The sequence below is a fragment of the Fistularia commersonii genome, chromosome 3, assembly GCF_037954325.1.
Source record: "Fistularia commersonii isolate RoL2024-O1a breed Wild chromosome 3, RoL_Fcom_v1.0, whole genome shotgun sequence".
Lineage (NCBI taxonomy): Eukaryota > Metazoa > Chordata > Actinopteri > Syngnathiformes > Fistulariidae > Fistularia > Fistularia commersonii.
The window spans coordinates 15,097,440-15,122,144 of NC_141286.1; the positions used below are offsets into that span (position 1 = coordinate 15,097,440).

Consider the following 24,705-nt stretch of genomic DNA (forward strand, 5'->3'; position numbering starts at 1 on the left):
TTCCCTGTGGGAATTGAACCAAGGATCCTTCTTGCTCTGAGGCTGGCGCGCTGACCCATGCAACATCATGCCACTGTCCCAGTGTTAAACATAAATATTTGTTGTGTCCTTGCACTTGTTAATACAATTGCACAAAGACGGATAAAAAAAAAAAAAAAACATTCATTGGCATAAATCTTTACCTTGCCATAAATACTTTATCTTCTAACTCATCAATATGTACTTTTTCTATGTGGGGAAATGGTTATTCAGCCAAAAATGTTGACTGGAGTTTCCCACAACTGGGAGACTTGAGTCAACAATTCATGCATTTCTTGATACGCTGTAAGAGCTTTTACTCTATAATATGAAGACAAAACACCAAAGTCATAAGTAAGCAAACATGGCCTCGTTCAATTAGATCACTGTAGTCTTTGTGTTTTCTTCTGCCCAGCACTGAAAGAGAAAATACCCTGGACAAACACATTAAAAATGGGCAAATTTATTTAAAGCACTTACATAGAAAAATATGATTGATTTGATTCAACAATAATAAATAGAGTGCCTGACTATCCCCAGGCCTGTCAGTACAATCAATATCCAGGTTTACAATACAGCAAAGGCACTAGCATTTACCACAGTCAACAGCGAGTCAATGGAGGTGGCGCGGGTGGCAGTGGGGGGAGGGCAGGGGAGGAGGGGCCCGTCCACTCTGACAAAGCAGCCGTCACAGAAACCTGTCATTCGCCACCCAGCATTCAGCGCTTTGCGTCATCCACTTTATTTCAGGAATAATTCTGGACTTGAATCAATTCATCTGCGCTCGCTTTTTTTTTTTTTTCATCTAAATGCAAAGAGAGATCGAGGCAATAAAATCAAGCTCTGGGAAAGATGGACGCCATCGTAAACCAAATTGAGTTTAAAAGGGGACAGAAGACATTAATTTAATTTTTTTTGTTGTTTTTTTTTTTTAAGCAAAGGCTAGAGTTCAAAGTAAGTTAGTTCTTCAGTGATGGAAATGACACAAACATTATGATGATCGGTGAGAAGTTGCGACAAAACACTCAAATGTATGTGAGGAAATTTTGGATTTTTGAATTTAGTTATGACACAAATAGATAATATTTGCCAAATTTATCCAAGAATGGTGATGATATCAGTAGGAAAACAAGTCAAGGAGATAGACGTTTTCAGATGAGGCTGCCACGTCTGTTCACTGACTTCACACATCATGTACTTTGCTTAAATCCTTCCAAATCAAAAGATCATTATTGTTCACACTTGTCATTTGGCTACCTGGCAGAGGTGTGGTCGCTTCTTACCGGAACTTATAAAATCTTCTGCAGGTAGATATTTGTTCCCTGTGTGTGATTGTTCGAATGGGTCATCTCAAACTAGCATAGTATATCATGTTTTGGGTTTTCATTTTTTACACTCAGTGTTAATTGCTGAGACGCGAAACAGTAACTCACCATTGTTGTCATTGTAATTATCATCATTGTCATCATCATCATCATCATCAATCAATCAAGGTTACAGGCATTTAGAATACAATTTATTTGGCTTTAAGATAAAACCAGGTATGGAAATGTCAAAGGTCCATTGAAAGTGTAACTGACTTGAAATTGGTTAAATAAATGACAGACCTGGTCACGCTTTGTCTGTCACCAAGTTATAAGAGTGGTCTTAAGGTTTTTGACCATTTATTTATTTCGATATATTGCATTTTAAAGCATTTTTAAAATCTTTTTCTGTAGTGGTGGTTCCAAATATGGATGTTGGGTTACACCAATGGGAACAGCCAATTGATTTTCATGGGAAAACAAGAGATTTGGGGTATGTGCGGTATTTACTGAAATGCTGAAGTGTTTGCAAAACTTTTTTTGAAAGTAAAGGGTTCTTGATATGTTCATTTGATAAAATCATAGTCCTGAGGATCAGGATGATGATGGGAATGATACCTTTTAGGAACCTAGGGCTGAGGGACAGCACGGGTCTGATGATGAACATCTCATGTCACAAGCATAAATCTTGACTATTTCGCATTGATTTCATTTCAGGGAATATTACCTTTTGATGTTGATAGTTACCACGCTCAGTAATGAGGGAGCTGACTCATTCAGATTATAAATCATACAATATTTTGGTTGAGCATGAGACAGTAAATCAAAATGCTAGTACACTGATACTAAAATAACAGGGTTATAAAATATAGAACTGCTTTATGATAGCTGTCTACAATCTACAGCAAATGTTGAATACATCTAAAACTGATTTGTTGAAATTAAACCATGATTGTTTAAAATTGATTCATCTGTGAATGTTGTCTATGTCTAATCTAAAACACAAAATAATCTCCCACTATCTCCCATTTTCAGGAAAGGGTTATGTAAAGATTTGGAGAAAGTCTTTTTACATTGAGTGGGGTTTTTTGTGCGCTTTTTCATGTGCGTGGTGGAAAATGCGTGTTGGATTGAAACTCATCTTCAGATCACTCTTGTTTTCTGCCGTGGCAAATAACCATTTCATTTACTAAATGTTTATAAATCTGTGATAATAGTGGCGAGCTCCATGAAAAATATGAAGCTAAAGGAAGCTAAATCATTCCTTGCATCATTTCTGCCGATGGATCTCCCAATATCCTCTTCAACAGTTCTTTGAAAAGACTGTAGGATATATTTTTCAGGTTGGACCCAATATTACTTCAGTGTAGTACTCTTGGTTAGAATAAAGGTGGAAAATTCCAGGTCTGAAAATGATTAAAAAAAAAAGGTAGGAAAAAGAAATAAACTTGACTTCATATGATTCCTATTGGACTCTAAGAAACTAATGCATGTAGGTGGACGGGTTAAGTAGGAGATCAGTAGGAGACACATATATCCAGTGAAATTGACACATTGTAGGTGCGATAGCTAAAAATAAGTTACAATAAAGAAACTAAAAATAAAACCCCCCAGCCCTTCACTCACTTTCTGAGCTTCCCTCAGTGTCAATTTGCATCTATCTGTCAGGTGTCATCTTGTCATGTGTGACTTGGTCCCAATCGGTAATGATTTATCAGTACTGATAATGGATGAGTGTGGAAATGATTATTTCTTATCTATCATGAACATGTGGTGCAGCTTTTTCCATGCAAGCAAATATGCTGTGTGACAAAAGCATAAATGACATGCTGAAGGTTTGCCATATGATGCAATGCAGCTGGGTGTCTCTCACTCTCTCTCACACACACGTAAACATACGCACACACATTCACACATGCGCACCCATGTGAGTGCAACACAGGCACTCACGCATTTTGAATAAATTCAAGTGAAACATGGGTTCTTTTGAAGACGTGAAAACAGGTAAACAGAAAAATAAAAGGATTCTTATGTAAAGTCATATTCAAAAACAATATTGGTTCATTGGTTCTTATTTACACTGCAAAAAAGTGAAAATATCATTAAATATCTTAGTAAATACTATGGAAAGTGGTAAGGCTTAAATCTTTTTCAGTTCGACTGGCCTTGCTATTCATTTTTAAATATAGATCCACCCCCCATCAAGAAAAAAAAAAAGAATAGCACAGGTCTCCTGGTTCTGTGTCCACATATCCGAGCGGGCAGACGATGTCTCTTTGAAACAGCCCTGATTGTCAGAACAAATGATAATAAAATGTTAATTTTTCTGGCCTTAAAGCTAGTCCAATCAGTATTCACAGTCCGTCCACCCAGCCAGTCCTGGTCACGAACATTAGCCCTGGCCCTTTCCTTTTCAGTGTCCGTCCTGTCTTTTGTCAACTTGAGGCGTCGACTGGTAAAGTAATGCACGTGAGCCCAATAATGTTCACGAAGCGGGCTGTAAAGCTTCTCCGTCAGATTTTGCGTGTGGTGTAGAAACAGGCTGTGACCGAGCCCGCCATAAGGAGATGTCCAAACAGCCACCGTCTACATGTTCCTCTGGGCAGTGAGGTACTTGAGAGCAGCTGATCCATACTTCCTGGACAGATCCTGGTGGAACTCGTCCTTCAGTGTGTTTAGGCAGTTGCGGTAGCTGGAGCTGGAGCGGAACTTTGAGATGTCAAAGCTGGGAGCGTGGGGCATGTGGATCATAAAAGCGTTTGGGAGGACTGTAAGGTCGTACTCCTGTGAAGGAAAACAAGCTCATTTAACACAAGACGTTCTCTCTCGGTCCTATTTCCACATATTTCCCATGCATGGTTTATGTTGCTTAGCAATACATCCACTGGAGGGCAGTTCAGAGTTAACTTCCAAAAGTTCTGCGTCCCATTTCAGACAGAAGCAAGCATGGGGACTGGTGGGGAGCTGGTGAATATGTACAATATAGGACAGAGAATCAAAAAGAGGCTGCCCAGTAGAAGCCAGTGGTCCATGCCACCATTAACTACATGGCAGCATGTGGTCAGAATATTTATTTTGCTGGTTATACCATGTTTATACCACGTATGCCTTTTTGTTTTCTCAGCCTCTGATTCGTTAGCTGGTCACACTTGAGTATACTGGCCAACACTGCCCCTGCCACTTCCAGCGGCACTAGTCTGTTTGCTGCATTTAGCTACGTGTCTGAAAACTTGCAGAAACCATGAAGAATTACGCATGAAGTTCACATAGAGGACAGACGGAAGGCTGTGTCAATATGGGTATACTTATATAACATTGAACATAAAAGACCCCTGAGCTGCCGTGAATGTCCCCGTTCAGTACCTGTGCATCAAGCTCCATTATATGGGACACCTTGTTCCAGCCGAAGCCCACAAATCGCTGATCGTACTCCGGGCAGTCCCGTCTCACCACAACATAAGGTTCAAAGTCCGGCTCCCATTCAACTTTAAATGGTGTAGTGGCTGTTCGCCATTTGGCATAGTTGGTAGGGGCATGACCTTTAGGCCACACATGGTACCTGAAGAGCCAAAAAAAAACAGATTTCAGTCTGGACCAGACACATTCAAATATGGTAATTACTCATTAGGGTGCCATTGAAAATTCTACGGCGGATGTGACAATCGTGAAAATGGCTCGGTGCTATTCACTTCACTGCTACTGTACTTACTTCTCTGTAGGTCGGCCTTTCATGCCATCACTTCAAACTTTTAATATATCATGTCAAGTCAAGACAGACTTATTTTATAAAGTTGATGATGATGATGATGATAATATAAAGTACAGAAATGTCTCATGACACGTTCTCAAGTCTGGACCACACTCTTTACTGCAGAAACCAAACATTCCCCAATGAGCAAGCACATGGCAAAAGTGAAAAAAAAGAAAAAAAGATCTTTTACTGAAACAGAAACCTTGGACAGATCTGAGCTAATAAGAGCAGCCCGCTGTCTTGACCGATAGCACGGAACATTTAATTCTATAAAGATAGTTTTTATAAACATGTTAGCAGGGCGTCTATTGTTAAGCCTGTGGTGCAGTGACCACAGTTAGCTTTTACTGTCTTCCTCCATTTCTACAGTTCTTCATTGTTTGACACTGTTGGCAAAATATGATAAAATTATAGCCATAAGAATTAAAAAGAAAAGATGTCGGAATTTATGTGACGGAAACACTGGCTTTTTAATTTTTTGGTAGCCTTATGGTCATGTGACATGACGGGACACTGATAGCTGCAAATGCCACCAGCACGAGACGCAACGCTGCAGCTGTTTGTACTGAACACACTGTGCAAAGAGGTCTGGACCAGTCTGCATAATGATCATGGTCATCAAGGGGTCGAAAGAAAAACAGAATTAGTGCGGCAAATTGAGCAATGGTGTAAACAGTGCGACCGCTGTCTCTTGGCCTTGGGGGTAGTTCCAACTGTGCGTAACTTCTATGGGCAACTCTTGGTCTCCAGACCCCTGGAAGTCATTGCCATTGAGCTCACCTTAATGGACAAAGTAAGTGATGGACATGAGTATGTTCTGATTATAGCCAACGTCTTTCCCAAGCTCACACAAGCCTATCCCAACTTGAACCAGCAAGCAGAGACAGTGGTCAAGATCCTCACTGAAAAATGGTTTTACTACTTTAGAGTATCCAAATGGATTCATTCAGACCAGGGGCGAGCTTTTGAGGGGGAATTATTGAAACAACCGTGAAGACTGGATGGGATATAAGAAAGTAGGACCATCCTGTATCATCCACAGCGAAATGGGCAGTGTGCGCACTTTAATAGAACACTCCATGAGCTCCTGCGCACTATTCCACCTGACCAGAAGAGAAAGTAGCCTAAAGCACTGGCGCACCTGCTTTTTGCTTACAACATCACTGTCCAACAGTCCACCAGCCATTCCCCCTATGAGTTTATGTTTGGCCAAAAGCCTTAACTTCCATTGGACGTTTTGCTAGGCCTAGTGAGGGAAGACCCGGTAACTGTTCCCCCTGAAGATTGGGTCACAGCACATGCAGATCATTTGGCTGAAGTTTATTCTAGTGCCAAGAGTCACTTGGAAGCTACCGCAGCATCCCGAGGATGGCATGGTTCCCCTCTACTGCCCGTTCCCGCCGACCCAAGAGTATACAGGAAAAGCCGGCCCTTGGGCCGACATAAGGACTACTGGGACTACTGGGAGTCAAGGGTATATAAGATCATGAAATGCTATGACGATAGAGGGCTTGTGTTCCACATTACTCCAGAAGATGGACTGGGCCCTGATAAGAACATCCACCACTCTGAGATGAAAGTAATATCTGCCCAAGTGGAGCCACCTTGGGAGATGCAATTGGGCCTGTCAGCATGTAACCAGAGGAATGAGAAGGAGAGACTTGCAAATGACAAGGACGAGGCGGAGGAGACCATGTGGCTACAATGAGTACCCAGTGACCAAACTGTGCTGCTGCCTCATCATACAGAACCCCAAGGTGAGATCGGGGACCATCCACCAATTCCCACCAGTTGCGCTAGTGCAGAGGTCGTTCAAGAGAATCAGTTGCCACCCACAGATGAAGATGTCGCTGCCCAGGCTCCCCTTGACATGGAACAAGAACCAGCATCGAGTCGAAGCAGCTCCCTGGAAGACTCTCGATATCCAACACGAGCAGGCCAGCATTCAAACCCCTATTGGTTGCCACAGTCAGCAACCCAACACCAGGGGGCGGGCACCAAAGTTCGATATTTTTAGCTTCTCCTCGTCAGTATTTCAGATCATGGATTTAGCTGCCACCAAGATGGTGCTCTTTAAAAGTAGGGGGGAAATGTGACGGGAAACGCTGGCCCTTTAATTTTACGTAGCCTTATAGTCATTTGACATGACGCATACATGACGTATTTGACAGTGACACCGGTAACTCACAGCACAGGATTCCTCTTTGTTCTTTTAAAACTGCATTCACAAGGCAAACACCCAAAGGCAAGATCCTATGCAACTTAATTGTCCTGGCGGTGACAAAACAGTACGCCAAGACAGAGTTATCAGAGCGCTGACTTGGACAGAAAGCTAAAGGCAAGACAGTTAGTGTAACCACTGTGTTTTTCCCACCATTATTTCGAGGTTAAACACCTAAAACCCTCAACCTGATGTTTCGTTTGTGTAAATCTGTAGGCCATCAGGCACTCGCAATCCTGTCCTGGAGCTCCAGCTATATTGGGAAACCACCACCACTTCATAATTGTGTTTATTTCTCTGTCTTCTTATTTCTATATTTGGTTTGGTCTATGCTGTGGCTCCTGCTTACGGTGCAGTGAATAGTCTTTGTGACAAGGCTACTGTTGGTGTGCAGTGAACGACTCTTGAGTTGGCTCCTGCTTGGTGTGTAGTGAAACAGCCCTTGTGAGTTGGTTCCTCCGGCTATGTAGTGAATAACACTTGCCATTATTATCTAGCTACGTTTTGTGACGAGTGAATTCCCAAAAAGGTTTTATGGGTGGGGAGTAGGTGTAATACTTCGTATTTCCTCTGGGTAGTTGCAGCCACAGCAGACCGGTTACACTTATTTTGCTTTCTTGTTAGATTGTCCATTCTTGTCATCTCCATTGTTTTTTTTTTTTGTTTTTTTTTTCAAAAATCAACATATGAATGCACAATTTTATCTGAATAATAACTTAATAAAACTGACTTCTTCCTGCACATAAGCTTCCTTCCTTTCTTCATTCATTCTATTGAATGACTCCATCTGTATAGTACTCCTAGTGGTCTTTAGGTGGATTACACTTGTAAAAAATAAATATCAGTTATTTTTTGACGACTGGATTATTTTCAAAGTGGAGAAAGTGGCTGACTTACTGTGTGACAAACAGTGTCATCAAACCGATAGTAGGAATTAATCTGTGCCCAAACAACACTTTCAAACAAAAGAGACTTTTGTTTACCATAACAAAGTGAAAAACAGCACTTCCTTTCAGCGATGATTTGTGCATGTCTAAAGTGTGATATCCAAGTGTAATGCAGAAGTGGAAGGTTTTTGTTGCTATGTCTGTGAGTAATGCATCCGTTCTGGAATAGGATTGAGGCCAGGGAGCTTTTTCTACAGGTTGTGTTGGATTCCCATCATTCTACCTGAAGGTATAAAGAGTCCCCATGTCCAGCATGGAGAGGAGCTCTGCTTTGGATTTTGGAAAGGACAGGCGATATCGGAGGGTCTCGAAAGCCGGCACGACGAGAGCCTTCTTGGTGTGAGCCATGTCCAGCTGCACCACGGATCGTCTGCGCAGAGGAAAACATGAGGACGGATCAGTTGGACAATTCAAAATGGCTGGTGCACAAATGTATCAAGATATAACAAATGTATCAAGTAATGCAACCTACCACCTTACCTAATCCAGAAAGCATGCAGATATTATTTTCAAAAGTTTATCACTCAGTAAATCTGACAGTTAAACAGCGAAGTTGGAAATATTGCATCTTTATACCTGAGGTAATCGTAGAGGCCATACATCGGAAGGAAGTCCACGTCGGTCAGGAACACGTACGGCGTGTTGGCATTTTTCAATGCTATGTTCCTCACTAGGTTGACAGGATAGAACTGACCCTCCTTGTACACTATGTGATAGCCAACATTCTTGCGGTTCTTCAGGACCTCCGAGGCCTGAGCATAGCGCAGGAACTGCTGGGCCTCAGCGTCAGACATGTAGAGTGCCAGACTGATTGGCCCCTCCCAGTGCTTGCAGATGGCCTCCAGCATCTGCAGCCTGTGGGCAATGGAACGACATCTCAGATCATCTACAAACTGAGGGTAAATGGCTGTCTTGATTACGATTACATTCAAAGCTGCTTCTCCTTTATCAACTTTTAGTGAATGTACCTTGGCCAGGGAGAGTTGATGTCATTAGGCAGTATCCAACGATCAGTGGGTGATTCAACCCTGAACAACACCCTCAATATTGGTGGGTGAGCAGTGGTGGCCAAATCACTGCCCATCAACTCCGCCTGGCTTCCAGCTAAGCTCCTCTCTCCTGCTCCATAACCTGCTCCCTCCCCCATCCTGTGAGCTGCCGTCTTTCTCTCCATTCCCGTTACCCCAATTGCTGTGAGCATTCTCCACACTGACTGGGCAGGGAATCCTCTACATTCGACCTCGACTGGGAAGAGCCATGCCTGCCACCTTTTCCCCTTGCAGTCATGCAAGAGATCCTGGTATTTGGCGCTCTTTCTCTCAAATGCCTGCTCACAACCCTCTTCCCATGGGATTGTAAGTTCAAAGAGAATGATCTTCTTTGCCTCTTCAGACCACAGTACCGCATCTGGCCTCAGGTTTGCCTGGACAACCTGGGGGGACTGCAGTCTTACCCGCAGGTCTACCTTAATTTCCCATGATTCATCTTTTTGCAGCAGATTGCCTCTTGTTGTTGCTGTGATTGGTGGCTTTTGTCCCTCCCTTACAAACTTGATTGATGGTATTGCTCCCATATGGTTGGCGTTTCTTGCGTCTCTCCTGCTCCAGGGTGTCAGTGAGTGTCATGACCACCTTTTCATGGCGCCACCTGTATCTTCCTTGGGGAAGTGCTATTTTATACCCCAACAGGATGTGTGCCATGGTACCCCTCTCCCAGTAGAGTTTGCACAATGGGCGCCCCATTTGTGGAAGTTTGGCGAAGTCGGAGTGTATCATACACTGACCTTAATATGAATGTGATGCGGAAGGCTCCAGTCTCCATAGAGAAATAGATTGAAAATGTATTTCCATAACATTTCTCTAAGGTCGTTAGCTATTACACCTCTCCCGTACTCGCCTGAGCATTGTCTGTGTCTACTGGCTTCTACTTTGATTTTGGGAAAACCTCTTTGAAAACACAAACAATGTGAAGAAACAAAAAGGTTCAATCATCAAGGACCGCAATTCTCTCAACAGATTGTGGTGTCCTAGAATTGAATGTGCCATCAGGTGTCTTTCAATTGTCCTTCTCTTTCTTTAGGAAAGGTGATTTTTAAGTGTTTTGTGAGAGTTGTTATTTCAACAGTGAGGAGTAAGGTTGCCAAGAGATCGACTGCGCCGTGGCGGTTCAAGAAAAACATGGTCATCATTGAGCCGAAGCCGAAAGGATACAGATCTTTCAGGTCTAAAATTCATAGAAATGAATAGAAACCATCTGATCTGAAACTGAAAAGTGTTATAGGTATTGACCTGTCCATGGAGAGCTGGGCAACCAGCGTGACATCGGTGTCATCTGTGGTCGGTGTGTACTCATACTGCAGGAAGTAGAGGTGGACTCTGTGGACAGTCAAACGCTCACGGCGAAAATCGTAGCACTGGTCGTCTTCGTCCAGATCCTCCAAAGCCGCCTGGAGCTGATTAGGTCGACATAGCGTTCATCAAGTCAACATCTCAGGGGTTGTATTACATGTTACAATGAACTGCTTATAAATTGACTGAATGAAATAGCATTATATCATAATGGATTTTTTGTAGCACTTTTAGATGATTGCACTTTAGGTTGTGTGCGCTGCACGTACTAAAACCATAAAACTGCGCTGGCTATGGTTTGTGCTTACCTGAACACTCTCTGGACTTGCCTGACTCGGGCAACCAAACAGTTCCCGCCGCAGCAGGTTCCCGTCGTACTCGAGAAAGGTCAGGTAGAGGTTCCTGAAAAACTCCACATGTTTGTTCTTCACGCGCAGCTTCTTTGGAGAGTTCCAGTGGATCACCTAAAAACAGCCAGTGTGTTATGTCACAGTATCTCTTGCTCTCAAACTGTTTGATTCTGATTGGCTGGGGTATTCTGATTGGTAAACACTGCAGTGCATTACACTACAGCAGATAAAACATTGTAATGAACACTGAACTACTCCAGTTTTCTTGCACAGTCCATTCAAAAAATGGACTTCCTGGCCCCCACCCACCTACCCTGGACCAGTGGCATCGGAGGCTTAAGGATGTAAACTGCATGGAACGCATAACAGCAAACTTACGACTTCAGACAGACCTATATCTTGATAAATGGGCACCAATTAAAAAATATTTGGAGAGCTGAAGATATTATCTCTATTTGACTGAGTTAGATGTTTTTTTTTTTTTTTTTTGTTTCATTTTATTTTTCGCTTGCTAGTGAGGAAATAAGTGACCTATAAAGAATATTGTATAATGTGTATCTTGTTATGAGGTTTTGTAAGAATGTGTGTGACTCTGTTAAAGAACCTGTTCTAATAAATGTTCAAAAAAAAAAAAAATGGACTTCCTCCTGCACAATGGTGATTAATAATTTATTGTACCAAAAATTTAGTTGTCACAGATCAGAGTTAGCATGCAATACTGTTTTAATGACAGGAAGTGTAGTTATAGCATCTGCTACATAGCCAATAAAATTTAAATTCTACGAAGCCAAATATCCATCTAGCAGATCGAAGGTATCCTTGAAGTTTTTTTTTCTTCGCTGACTTTACAGGTTAGGTCGCAATCACTGCAATAATTTGACATGATACCACACAGGCATGACAATCACAGTCTCAATTTTCTGCCCAAACAGGGACGGACCAAACAAACCAACAGATTATCTAGAAACTTTACAGTTTCATTCATGTCTCCGTTGGCATTGGGGCTTTAGCAGAGGAGCATACCTTGAGGTCAGACACCTCTGTGTAACACAGCTCGGAGCGAGTGTGGTCTGACAATTGGACGTTCCAGAAGCAGGGCAGCTGATGAACCAGGACGGGGTTCTGCTTGATGAAGGCGTTAAAGATGTCCTGGACGGATGACAGACAGATTTGATAACACAATGTGAAAATGGGTAAGAGGCCGTCTCCCAGTCATGAATATGCAGAGATAATTGACTGAAGTGTTTTTCAAGGTGACGCAAACCTTTAACATCATAGTTTTGTCCCGTTTGAAAATGCAGACCATTGAAAAAGACGAGCCAGATTCCGATTTTGTTGTCGATCCCTTGACTAACCACAGCTTTGATTCACGGGTGAGTCGACAAAGAGCAGCCGCTGGCCGACAGGCTGTGGTATGTCTTTTAAAAATACAATCAAGGAGAAAGCTCAACAAGCAGACAAACTGGCGGTGGTTTGAGTGTAAAGAGAATAAAAGCCATGCAGGGAAAGGATGCCTTACAGATCAAAGGCAGGGAAAAAAATGATGTTTTTTCATGTGTTTCTGGAGAAAATAGTGAAGCGTTTTTCTTTCTTTTTCTTTTTATCTTTGGAAGAGAAACAACAAAAGGAGACAGACAGGAGATTGTTAAGTTCATTCCCCGGCAAAAAATAGTTGCGGGAAAGAAAAATAGGATTAAAAACTGCAGGATTAGGCTTGTATTTTTAATGCACCCAGAAAGTTTACCAATCCGGGGAAAAGCAAAGTCTGATCCGGGACACTTGATCATTTCATTAATTACATTTCCGTTTGAACTGGATCTCCATCTCGGCCTCATCTGGCATGATAACATGATGCTTATACATACTCCAATGCACCAACCACTCCCTTATGAAGAGAAAAAGATGTCCACCTATTTATATATCGATACCATGATTATAGTGGGATATGCTTTCTATTCTCTCTTTATATATGCGCACTGGCAACCCTCTTTCAGGAAGTGAGGAACAGTCATTAATTTTCCACATATATATATAAAACCAAAATATATTAATCTTTTGCCCCACCCCCTTGATTTTGTCCCCTAACCTTGAGATACTTTGACTGCAGTTCTGTCTGTCCACATGTTGAATTCACTTTACAGCTATAAGAAGGAGGCTTACACAAGCGAAGCCAAAAAAGCAGATGTTCTTCAAAGACCAAAAAAAAACATGATGTGACTAACCAAAAAAACTCAATGTAGTAGTTTTAAGTGAGGAGTCTCACTTTTATTTAGGTCACGTTCCAATAAAGTCATGTTATTAAGTATATCATTATTGATTTAACTTGCAGAGGACTAGAAGTTTGTCACAAGTTAATCAAGGTTGATGACCTAAATGGGATGAACCATGAACTTCTGTGAAAATCTGGCATTTGCTCATGCTATTCAATTGTCTACTTCAATCCATACACTTTCTGATTATGGATCAGTGGCATTGTCCTCAGGCTGGAGCAGGTATCCCTCACCTGATCTGCCAGCGATGTGCTGAGCATGTTCATCAGCTCTCGCTCTGCTGTCAGCCGCCACATCTGCTCCCAACCCATTCGCCGCAGTCGATCCAGATAGAGAAGGATGACACCTGTAACAAAATAAGGGGAGTTGTGTAAATGTCTCCTCCTCGTCACTGAATGTGGATCTGCTCGGCTGCTGGCTCGTCTCCAGAGTGCAGCACCTGTGTTGAAGCCTCGTCCCAGTGCAGGCCAGGGTTTATGGTTTTTCCACAAGTTGCCCAGGTACCAGTCACTTTGGTTCTCCACAAGGCCGATCACCTGTTTGTCTGCCATCAATGATCAAAACAAGATAAAAAAAATGTTATTTACTATTAGATTATTTATTTTTTATAGCTGAATATCACTGCTGAGGCCAGGTTCTAAACATTGGCCCAGGGAATAATTTACATTAGCTGTAAAACAGAGGTAATTCTAATAAAACAAAAAAATAATGTGAAGAGGATGGTTTACTACGGAATTGATGTAATGTTAATTTTTACACAAACAAAGATCTTGCAAAACAGAACGTGTTTAAAAAATATAAAGACATAAAGTGTCAAAATGCTAAAAGGTAAAGAGTGAATGATTACTGGTAATTTTCTATAATTGTGCTGAAAACAAAACAAATTGGAAATCCCTTACCAGTGAATTTCCTAAAGATTCCCCAGAGCTCCGCGATGTCCGTGGCAAAGGTGATGTCTGTGTCCAGGACGATGACCTTTGACAGGTCAGCGGGCAGGGCTTTGGTTAGCGTGAGCTTCATCAAGCCATAAATACCTGAGTAGTGCTTGTTGGGGATCCAGGACACCTCAGACTGGAGCCAGAAAGTAAAACAAAAACGGTCTGATGGGATTATTCAGCAGCGATTGCCGTGTATGAGTGGAATTCTTAACATGGGTTATCACAAAGCTGCACTCAGCACATTTTGGCAAAAGCTCACTGTGTTTCTCCTTTGAATTTGCAGTGTGTGTTAATTAATTCTCTTGATTCAGTGTAATTGGATCTGCATAAGTGCATCATCTGCAAATATAATCGGCTTAGAGTCTCGTCTGCTTTCTTTGGTTTAATGTGAGTTAATGGAAAGTGAGGAAAGCCAGGGCAGGTTGAAACATCTGACGGCACAAAGCGCTCATTCTTTTTGTACAAAGAAAGCGAAGGAGGAGATCATCGCAATGTGAAGGATGCGGGCTGATGACATACACACACACACACACACACACACACACACACACAGACCCATGCCTGCACCATGCAGAGCCACGCTCTCATTCTTTGCATTACTGTCGGTGTGACCGATTTGTGAGAAATGAATAAGAGGTTTTGCCTTTGTGCCCAGGTGATTTGGGGAGAGGGGTATTTAAGAGTGATTGCACTTTTTGATTATATGTCAACCCCCCCCAAACAAAAAACAAAAAAAAGAAACGGAGCAGAATTCATCTCAGGTTGAAAAAATGGTCGACAACACCTGTGTTTGTTTAGATTTTTTTATCCGGGAAGTGTCCCAGAGGAAAGTTACACACATTTTTTTGCTGTGTCTTACCTGTAATTTTCCTCATTTGTGGCACCGTTCCTTATCTTTGAGACTCTTAACCCAACTTCACTTTTGTTATATTTAAGGATTGTTTGGACTGAAACGGTCAGGCAATAACACAGTAAGTACTAGGGTGGTGGTGGTGTTGGCAAGGGAAATTGAAAGCAATTATTTTTTTAGAAATCTTCTTGACAAGAAGATTTTGACAAGAATTCACCATGCCCTGGATGACTGAGAACCTCCACAGACATGAAAACCAATTACTGCATAACTGGATGAACCAATTCATTGAATGATGGCAATTACTCTTTCAGAGAGGACCTGCTCGAGCTACGAAGCTTTTTCCCTCGAACAGATAGAATCCTCTTCGACAACTCGACAATTATATCATGTCTTCACTGAAATGAACTTAGGTTTAAACCTCATAAACTTAGATGTGTCAAATAAAATCAGTCAAGCTGGTGATAATTCTGTAAATCAATAACAGTGCACTAATACTAATATAATAATGACAATAGTAATAACAATAATAATATGGATGGTGACGATTGTTGTAAAAATATTACTGCGACGACTACAACTACGACTACCAATAATAGTAATAAAAATAATAATAATCACAATTATTATGCATCAACAGACATTTTCTCGAGCTACGTGATCATGATAGTGTTGCCATTAGTTGGTGTAAATTAAATTAATCCCATGTAATAATAACAAGCTCAGTGTGTTTATTTACAAACCAATATCAGGATTGACTCCATAGATTATTGGTTAGGTGTAAATGAATGATGAAACCCAATTTATGGCAGGTTTATATTTGGCTCTTCATCCAAACAATCTGTGTCAGTAGAAATCAGTGTCTGGAGTCCTACAGTCACATAGGTTAAATATGGTTGTTGTAGTGTATGTGTTATAATGCACTCTAAATAAACTTTGCTGTTTTATGTTTTTATGTTTTTTGTTTACCTTGAGCTCGTCAGCATCGTAGAAGCTGACCTGGACCGAAGGAACCATCCAGGACTGGAAGAGGGAGCTCAGGATCCGGTTGGCTACAGTGTCCGTGATGAAATGAAAGTGAAGAGGGTTTCTCCTGAGAAGATTCAGGGAGCGGAAAGTGAGGATACAGGGGGACTTATAATACTTCATTTTTTTATTTCAATTTTTTTTTTATTCCACCATCATCAGTAACTTCCACTTGAAAATTTGTTTCGGACAGGAAAACTACATTTGGTGACACAGTGGCATCGGGTCTAAGTAAATAAGTGGTGGAAGTGTCAATGTGACATTCATATTGGGATATAATGATTGGTCACATCGGGATGTCAGTGGAAGGATGCAATGGCATTTCGATTATTTCTAACGCTAATTAGACGCTCACATTTCAAATACGCATGACAAAATCTTTTTTTGGACCATAGCAGTACTTTGCACAAATTTGAACAAATTGCAACATATATTGGTGCTGTCATATTCCTCTATATAATAATGTTGAAGGCAAATAAAAGTTGTGACAAATGATGGAGGCTGATATATGTCCAGGCAGGGGGTAGGCAGGACGCTGTGAACAATCGACGCAGTCGTCAATAATTATATTATTATTATGTTAAAGAAGGAAGACAGTTGAAGCGGTGTTAAAATGGATTTTAATATTTCAACACAATTCCCTGGTAATTTCTCCGATAAGAACAGCTTAATAGAACGAAGAAAAAAGATGACTCTTGTTATTGGTCTGAAGTAATTCAGTGATTACAGCCTGTGGGAACAAAGAAAATATATTAAGAAAAAATCAAATAACTTAAAGGAAGAAAAAGAGCTTTTGTGACTTTTGACTTACAACTGAAATAAAAAACAAAAAATTAGAGCCTTTTAAATGAGTAAATAATTTTTTTAATTTTATGAACTGACACGAACTAGGTTATCTAATTGTTGCTGTGTTGTAGATTGAATTCGAAACATATAAATTTTATGGATCCTCAAGTTGGCTCTCGGTCACTTTTTCATATTATATCTACATGTGGCACGGAACTATATGGTAAATGTTGACATGGCAACCGGATATGTTTGATTTCACCCCCATCCCAGAGGCCTCTTCAGCCTTTATCGCCTGTGAGGAGTTCCAGCCAAGACAAGAGGTTTGAATCTGGAACCAATGCTTAGGTGAAAGGGGGCGTCCACAACTCTGATCCCCTTGGTGTTTGAATGGGAACTTTGTCAATAACAAGTTGGATAGTTATAGGAAAATCATATATAATGAGAAACCCACACATGCTGAGGGTCGGGTGGGTCCAGGGTTCAAGGACCTTCTTAGGCCTTTGTTACCTGAATCTCCTCACAGGTAGAAGTGAAGAGGAAACTGGCCACAATTATGAGCCAGATGACAGAGAGACTCCCTGGCCCATTTTTTTTATTCCTTAAAAGATACAAGATTACATGCAAATAATAGCTGCAAGTACAGGGGGAAACAATATCATCGATTGAGGAAAACCCAATCAAGTTCCTAGGAAAACGATGGGATCCATCTCTGACTGACAGATAAGATGTTTCCAGGATGGAGAAACAAGCTGAAGAATGGCTGAGTATGATTGAGTGGTCAGGATTGCAAGGAAAGTTCAAGGCCTGGCTCTTCCAGCACTGTCAGCTACTGAGACTCATGTGGCTACTGAAAGTCTACAAATTACTTGTGACAGCAGTGGAAGGAGTTGGGAAGGGAGCGAATAAATATCTTTGCAAGTGACTTGGAATCCCACCAAGCTTCACATCAGTAGTGCTATGCATCAGGTCTGGCCAGTTACAACTTCCACTATCAGCAGTGGTTGAAGAGTTCAAGGTGACAAAGTGCATGGTCGTGATGATGTGCCAAGACTCCGCTGATGAAAAGGTAAAAAGGGTAGCATACAAATAGGAAGCTGAGACGTCAGTCGCACAAGCTGAAAGCGCACTGAAACTGAAGAACATCATTGAGAACCCATGTATAGGGAGTCAAGGACTCACATCCGCCCACTTCCAGCAGAGGGACAAAACAGACCCAAGGAAAAAGAGAGACATGATCCGAGCCAAGGTCCGACACCTGAAGGACAGATGGCGCAGGTCTAGGGTCGTTGAACTCAGAACACAAGGAGCCTGGATAAAGTAGGACTTGCCGAAGAGGACAATAACGTGGCCTAAAATCTGGAGACTTGAGTCCTTTCACATCTTTCCTGCGGCTTTCAGCATGGAGACCCTTTCATCACCAATAGACCTCACAGATGGAGAATGAGGGACGAAGCACTGTGTAGGCTATGTGAAGGGAGTGGGAAAATGGCACGCATACGGGTGGGATGCAAAACAGCTCTGCCAGGGGAGATACAGATGGTGCCGTTAAAGGTTCTCTGTGCACTAGCTGATATAATAGAGCGGGAGCAACAGATGCGTCAGATCATTACGAGGCAAACTCATTCAGTTTGTTAGAGAGGGGGGAAAAAACCACCAGCTCCCAAGAATAGTCTCTTCCATGAAGCACAATCCTGGGGGATGAGAAACCTGGGAAGGAGACTACTCGTCCCCCAGGTTGTACAAATATCGCTGAGGCCAGATGAACTGACTGAACTGATTTTCCTTCTGGAAGGCGGCTATGAGGACGCTTATGAGAAGAAAGCCATCAAGTATCAGGAACTCATTGAGCAGTGCAAAGGACGGCAGACCTGGCTATCACCAGGATGGCGCTCACAGCTCTGGGAATAGTAGGAAAAGAGAAGAAGGCCACAGTCGTGCCTTGGGGAGGCAGAAGAAAAACCATCTTGTTGGCTCTGGAATACGAGAGAGGAGTTGAGGTGGGGGTCAGGAAGAGATGGGCAATGACTTGCATCATTGCCATTCCACCGACTGGAGGGCGTTGTGGTTCAGGGCTGAAACACCCTCTGAAAATTGGATGCCACCTGACATCTTCTTCTAGCTGAAAGCCACAGTAATGCAGACGTGACTGAGTGAGACAGCATGAATGCAGATGGATTTAATAGTATCAGGGGGATTTTGAACCATTTCTAATGGCTTAAAATGCTTCACTTGCATTTTCTACAGTCTTAAGCCTAAACTCACTTTACTCAAGCAGGTGATCGCTTACAAACACACACCACACACACACACACACACACACACACACACACACGCACACACACACGCACACAAACAAGCATTTGATTTAAAAATCAGATTTACTTGCAACTGAAATATAAAGATTATGATTGTTTCATAATAAATTATGCTTGTCCTGTACTAAGGGTTTAAAGTTGGGGAGGGCTGGAGCCTAGCCCAGCTGTCACTGGGTGATAGGTGGGGTTCACCCTGGTCCGGTTGTCGGTCGATCGCAGGACTACATATAAAGACAACCTTTCACCCTCTCATTCACACATCTGGCTTGTTGAGGTTGTCAAATGAACCTCACACATGTTTTTGGACTTAAGGAGAAAAGTGGAGGAACCGATGCAGACAGGGGAAGAAGATGCAAACTGGCGGTGCATTCAAAGAAACTTCATCTGAAACAGATTTTATCCTTTTTTTATTCATCATAAAAAGGGTATGGAGCAGTTTGAGGTACCGACATTTCAATTCTGCAACACATGAGCCTTGAATGAACCATGACGGTCAGGGGCGAGGCAGAGTTGCATCCTCACAGTGCAACAGTGAAAAACAGATTATGTTTGTATAATACTCTAATCTACTTAGCATCTTAGAATTGGATTGGACTAGAAGATCTGCCCTAAACCTGCTCATGGAGCCAGTTGATGAATATTTCATTTCACAAATAGGAGAAAACGCATCGGGGTACAGGGTTTGTCTATCACCCTCAAAAAGTCCTCGCCAACAGGTTTCATTCTTCCAGGCAAACTTTTTAATGTCTGAGAGAAATCAGAAAATCCCTGAATGAGGTGATGAGGAAAACAAGTATGAGGTGACTCACCTGTGAAAGAGGACAGACTTGACCAGCGTGACCACGTCTCTGCTGGCATTGTGTCCTGCACAAACGCATGCGATGTGAATCAGCTGCGGATATAAACAAAAGCAGAATGATCAAATATGAGGAAAAAAATAAACTGATGTGATCTTTTAAAGATACAGCGACATTGAGCAGGGAAAATACAAATTCCTCTACAATTCAGTGCAACAAGCTGACTGGCCTTTTGTTGAATTGCGGGCTTTAACTTCTTAGGGGAGCCAGTAGCCTGTAGCCCGGTAGCCGCCCGCATTAAGCTCAAGACCCTGGTGCTCGCATATTGGGCAGATAATGGGACAGCCCCGTCATATAGTCAGGATATGGTCAAGCCACATTTCCCTACCCATCCCCTCCGATCTGCCACCTCTCGGCGACCGTCCACCCTATCACTAAGAGCCCCTGGCTGCCGATCGAACCGGTCTCGGTTCTTCTCGGTCTTGGCTCCTCAGTGGTGGAACAAACTCCCGGAAAAGGTCAGAAGAGCGGGGTCGCTGCCCATCTTCCACCGTGAGCTCTTCACCACGCTCTACCCCCCTAATTGCACTTGGCCCCCCCACCTCCAGAAAAAAAACAAAAAACAAAGAAATGATTGTATGTAGGTATGTATATGGTTTTGAGATGGCTATTTGGTAGAGTGGTGACTTCTGAATAACGACTAATGGCACTTTGGATCTTCGGTTATTGAACTGCAATTTTTGTACGTCGCTTTGGATAAAAGCGTCTGCTAAATGACGGTAATGTAATGTAAAAATGTAATGTAAAATCCTGCACGTTTTTGATTATACAGGCTGTAACGGTAGAGACATATACAGAAGGCAAAAGTTATTCTGTCAGCCACCAAAAAGATGAGAGAGGCCTGTAATTTTTACCATGGGTATACTTCACCCGTGAAAGACAGAATGGGGGAAAGAATCCAGGAAATCACATTTTAATGATTTAATTGGTAAATTCCTCGGTAAAATAAGTATTTGGTTACCTACACACAAGTTAGATTTCTGTCTCTCAAAGACCTGTAACTTCTTTTTTAAGAGGCTTTTCTATCCTCTATGCGTTACCTGTATTAATGGCACCAGTTTGAACTGGTTATCAGTATAAAAGACTCCACTATGGCCAAGACCACAGAGCTGTCAAAGGACACCAGAAGCAAAATTGGAGACCTGCACCAGGCTGGGAAGACTGAATCTGCAATAGGTGAACAGCTTGGTGTGAAGAACTCAACTGTGGGAGCAAATATTAGAAAATGGAAGACATACAAGATAATCTCCTTCGATCTGGGGCTCCACGCAAGATCTCACCCCGTGGGGTCAAATGATCACAAGAACAGTGAGCAAAAATCCCAGTAGCACACGGGGGGACCTAGTGAATGACCTGCAGAGAGCTGGGACCAAAGTAACAAAGGCTACCATCTGTAGCACACTACGCTGCCAGAGATTCTAATCCTGCAGTGCTGGATGTGTCCCCCCTTCATAAGCCAGTACATGTCCAGGTCCATCTGAAGTTTGCTAGAGAGCATTTGGATGATCCAGAAGAAGACTGGGAGAATGTCCTATGGTCAGATGAAACCAAAGTAGAACTTTTTGGTAAAAACTTATCTCGTTGTGTTTGGAGAGGAAAGAGTGCTGAGCTGGGTCCAAATAACACCATACCTACTGTGAAGCATGGCGTTGGAAAAATAATGCTTTGGGCCCTTTTTTTCTGCAACGGGACCAGGACGACTGAGCCGTGTAAAGGAAAGAAGGAGCGGGGCCATGTAGCGTGATTTTTTGAATGAAAACTTCCTTCCATCAGCAAGGGCATTGATAATGAAACGTGGCTTGGTCTTTCAGTATGACAATGATCCCAAACACACCGCCTAGGCAACGAAGGAGTAGCTTTGTAAGAAGCATTTCAAGGTCCTATACTGGCCTAGCCAGTCTCCAGATCTTAACCCCATAGAAAATCTTTGGAGGAAGTTAAAAGTCCGTGTTGCCAAGCAACAGAACCACAAACATCACTGCTCTAGAGGAGATCTGCATGGAGGGATGGGCCAAAATACTAGCAACAGTGTGTGAATCCTTGTGAAGGCTTACAGAAAATGTTTGACCTCTGTCATTGCCAACAAAGGGTGTATAACAAGTGCTGAGATTAACTTTTGCTCTGGACCAAATACTTATTTTCCACCATAATTTGAGAATAAATTCTTTAAAAATTAGACAATGTGATTTTTAGGACTTATTTTTCATTCTGTTTCATAGATGAAGGGTACATATGGTGAAAATTACAGGTCTCTCTCATCTTTTTAAGAGGGAGAACCTGCACAATTGGTGGTTGACTAAATACAAAAATGTATTTAGTACTATATATGTCTGCAGTTTTTAAGGCTTTCAAGGCTTTTCTGGGATAAAGAAAAATGAAGGTTTTGTTATTTTTCCCTCATAATTCCTTCTTTCACAAAAATATTATTTCAGCTAGAACTTTGCTATAATGCAAAACCCCTTTTTATATTCAATGTCTATTATTATAATCAAAATCTGCAGCGTAAGTCAGATTCAATGTATTATTTATTTTGCATTGGCATTGAAATTCTTTCCAAGAATTACGGCGGGTTCTAGTGGTCTCTTGTATTTCCACCCTGCCTGTCAATCATCCCTCTGGCTGGGGCATCACATGCCAGCCAAATACAAGAAGCGCTGGTCGCTGGCTGAATGAACAGAACTATTTCCTTAGCGGGTTCCAGGGGCCACACATGGGTAATTGAGACTTAATACTGGGAGTCAATTGCTATAAGCCTGTTAATGATAGATGTGAAATAAAGACAATTATATTCGGGCAGGTGTGAAAGCCAAAAAACTTCACACCAGGACGGCTAAGGCCGCGACACTGTGATTTTTTTTGGGGGGGGGGGGGGCGGGTGCTCCTAAAATATTTATGAATTTCCTTCACCGGCTTTTCAGTGGTGAAGTCTTTGAAAAGTTAGAGCTCAAAGGCTGGAAATCACATCAAAGAGCAAACGTGTTCCCTCAGATTTGCGTTGCTGTCAGGCTCCCACCTTCACCGCCACTGTTGCCTTTCATCGATTAGTTTGCCCAAACTGCTTCAATAGGCTGAACTCCGGTGGCATGTTTGTGGTAAACACAATGGAAAATACTTTCCTGTGGCAAATTCTAACCGTCTCTATCTGCGTCTTCATTATTGTCACAGAGGTGTGTTATCATGTTATTTGCAGAAATTATTAATTTCATTAAGACATTTGCAAACTCCATGGAGTAAAAAAAGGAGCATTGTTGATGATGATGCTGCTTCCAGCTCCTGATTGGGGCGAGGTCTTAATTTTCTTATAAATATGCATAAACTGTATTGTCAACTATGCAGTTTTGTAATAAAAAAAAAAAAAAAAAATTATCTTGGTCATCTTTTCTAAACATTGAACATCTATTCTATTGTGTACTGAATGACTCGAATCTTAAATGTCATACAAGAGTTCCTTTTTTTCTTTTCTTGATTTGTTATCAACCCCATCATTTCTGTTTTTCAGCTGTGCAGTGTCCTTCACATCTCACTTCATATCATACACACATACACACACTGGATAAATCACAGTGAGACTTGCTCTTTAAATTAAGCTTGATGAAGTGTGGTTGATCAGAGAGAAAGTGCAAAACCAATGACTGCCACATAAAATTAAATTAACCCACATGTACATGTGCATGCGCACACACACACACATACACACACATGCTAAGCCATCTTGTCAGCCCATCTCACTTAGCTGAAGCGACGACTCTCCCCTCCGCTACCTAGCTGCTTGGATCGAGAGGCGGACTGAGATGCTGTCACACACTAGTAAACTCAGCGCGCTGAGTATGTGGAGCAAAAAAATAAAATAAAAAGTCCATACTCTGCTTATACAGTAGCTGCTGCTGCTGCCTGATGTGTGAAAAGAGAACATTTTTTATTCAAGTGCTTGTGAAAGAGCAAGTGGCGGTGCTGGAATTAAACGTGCTTTTACATGGTCATGAAGAAGAGTAACAGAGCTGTGTAGAAAGATTACTATATACACACTACTGGCTGTCATGTGTTTGTGTGTATGTGTCTGTGTGTGTGTGTTCCTTCAGGAATAGCTCGGCACTTCCATGTTGCGTAGCTATTACTGGTACGAATACAACAGAATACTAGCATCCTTGTGAAGTCTGTGTCACATAGCTAAACTCTGACCTCACACTTCTGCACGGTGGGGGATCTGGGACACTCGGTGTGGTTGTTCTTCTCCTCCGCTGTGTTGTCCCCATCCTCCGGCCCTGTGTCTGCTGAGGCTCCCCACTGCTGGTTTCCGTAGTTACCGTCTGGCAGTTGAGCGGCGGTGCCCTGTGATTGGCTAAGTTGTAGCCGGATCTGCCTGTTCTCTTCCTCCACCTCTCGAACGCGTGACTCCAGGACGGCCCGCTCCAGGACGCGAGACGCCGGCGTGTCTGCCAGACAGGGTGCTAGGAGAAGAGACCGGCCATCTGAGGAGAGACATCATGACGTTTAGTCCTGTAGTGACATAGCAGTTACATACTACAGCATTCACATACTCAGTATCACAGGGTCACCAAGTCAGTAACCTTGACTTGACCCCTCTGTGGCATTCACAGCACACATATTTGGAGACGCTTCGTGTTGTTGTGATTTACATTCTATCGTTGTTCCACCCAGGCTTTGTGTTAGGAGACATCCTTCACTTGTTTAAATCCAAATGTGTGCGTGTGTGTGCACGT

The 24,705-nt window shown here is 42.2% G+C and overlaps 1 protein-coding gene across 4 annotated transcripts in view; it reads right to left on the reverse strand.

Moving 5' to 3' along the window:
- Positions 1–466: 466 nt before the first annotated feature.
- The window catches only part of large2 (LARGE xylosyl- and glucuronyltransferase 2), a 93,038-nt gene continuing 68,799 nt past the window's right edge, over positions 467–24,705 (reverse strand). For all 4 annotated transcript variants that reach the window (XM_086143781.1, XM_086143783.1, XM_086143782.1 and 1 more), the window contains 13 exons: positions 24,164–24,453; positions 19,937–20,019; positions 15,967–16,090; positions 14,109–14,280; positions 13,649–13,753; positions 13,443–13,555; positions 11,963–12,088; positions 10,898–11,053; positions 10,530–10,693; positions 8,818–9,096; positions 8,465–8,611; positions 4,686–4,881; positions 467–4,106 (listed from right to left, as the gene is read on the reverse strand). In XM_086143781.1, the coding sequence (XP_085999907.1) occupies positions 3,909–4,106; positions 4,686–4,881; positions 8,465–8,611; positions 8,818–9,096; positions 10,530–10,693; positions 10,898–11,053; positions 11,963–12,088; positions 13,443–13,555; positions 13,649–13,753; positions 14,109–14,280; positions 15,967–16,090; positions 19,937–20,019; positions 24,164–24,453 (2,153 nt within the window). In that variant the 3' untranslated portion in view covers positions 467–3,908. The remainder of the gene's footprint in view (positions 4,107–4,685; positions 4,882–8,464; positions 8,612–8,817; positions 9,097–10,529; positions 10,694–10,897; positions 11,054–11,962; positions 12,089–13,442; positions 13,556–13,648; positions 13,754–14,108; positions 14,281–15,966; positions 16,091–19,936; positions 20,020–24,163; positions 24,454–24,705) is intronic.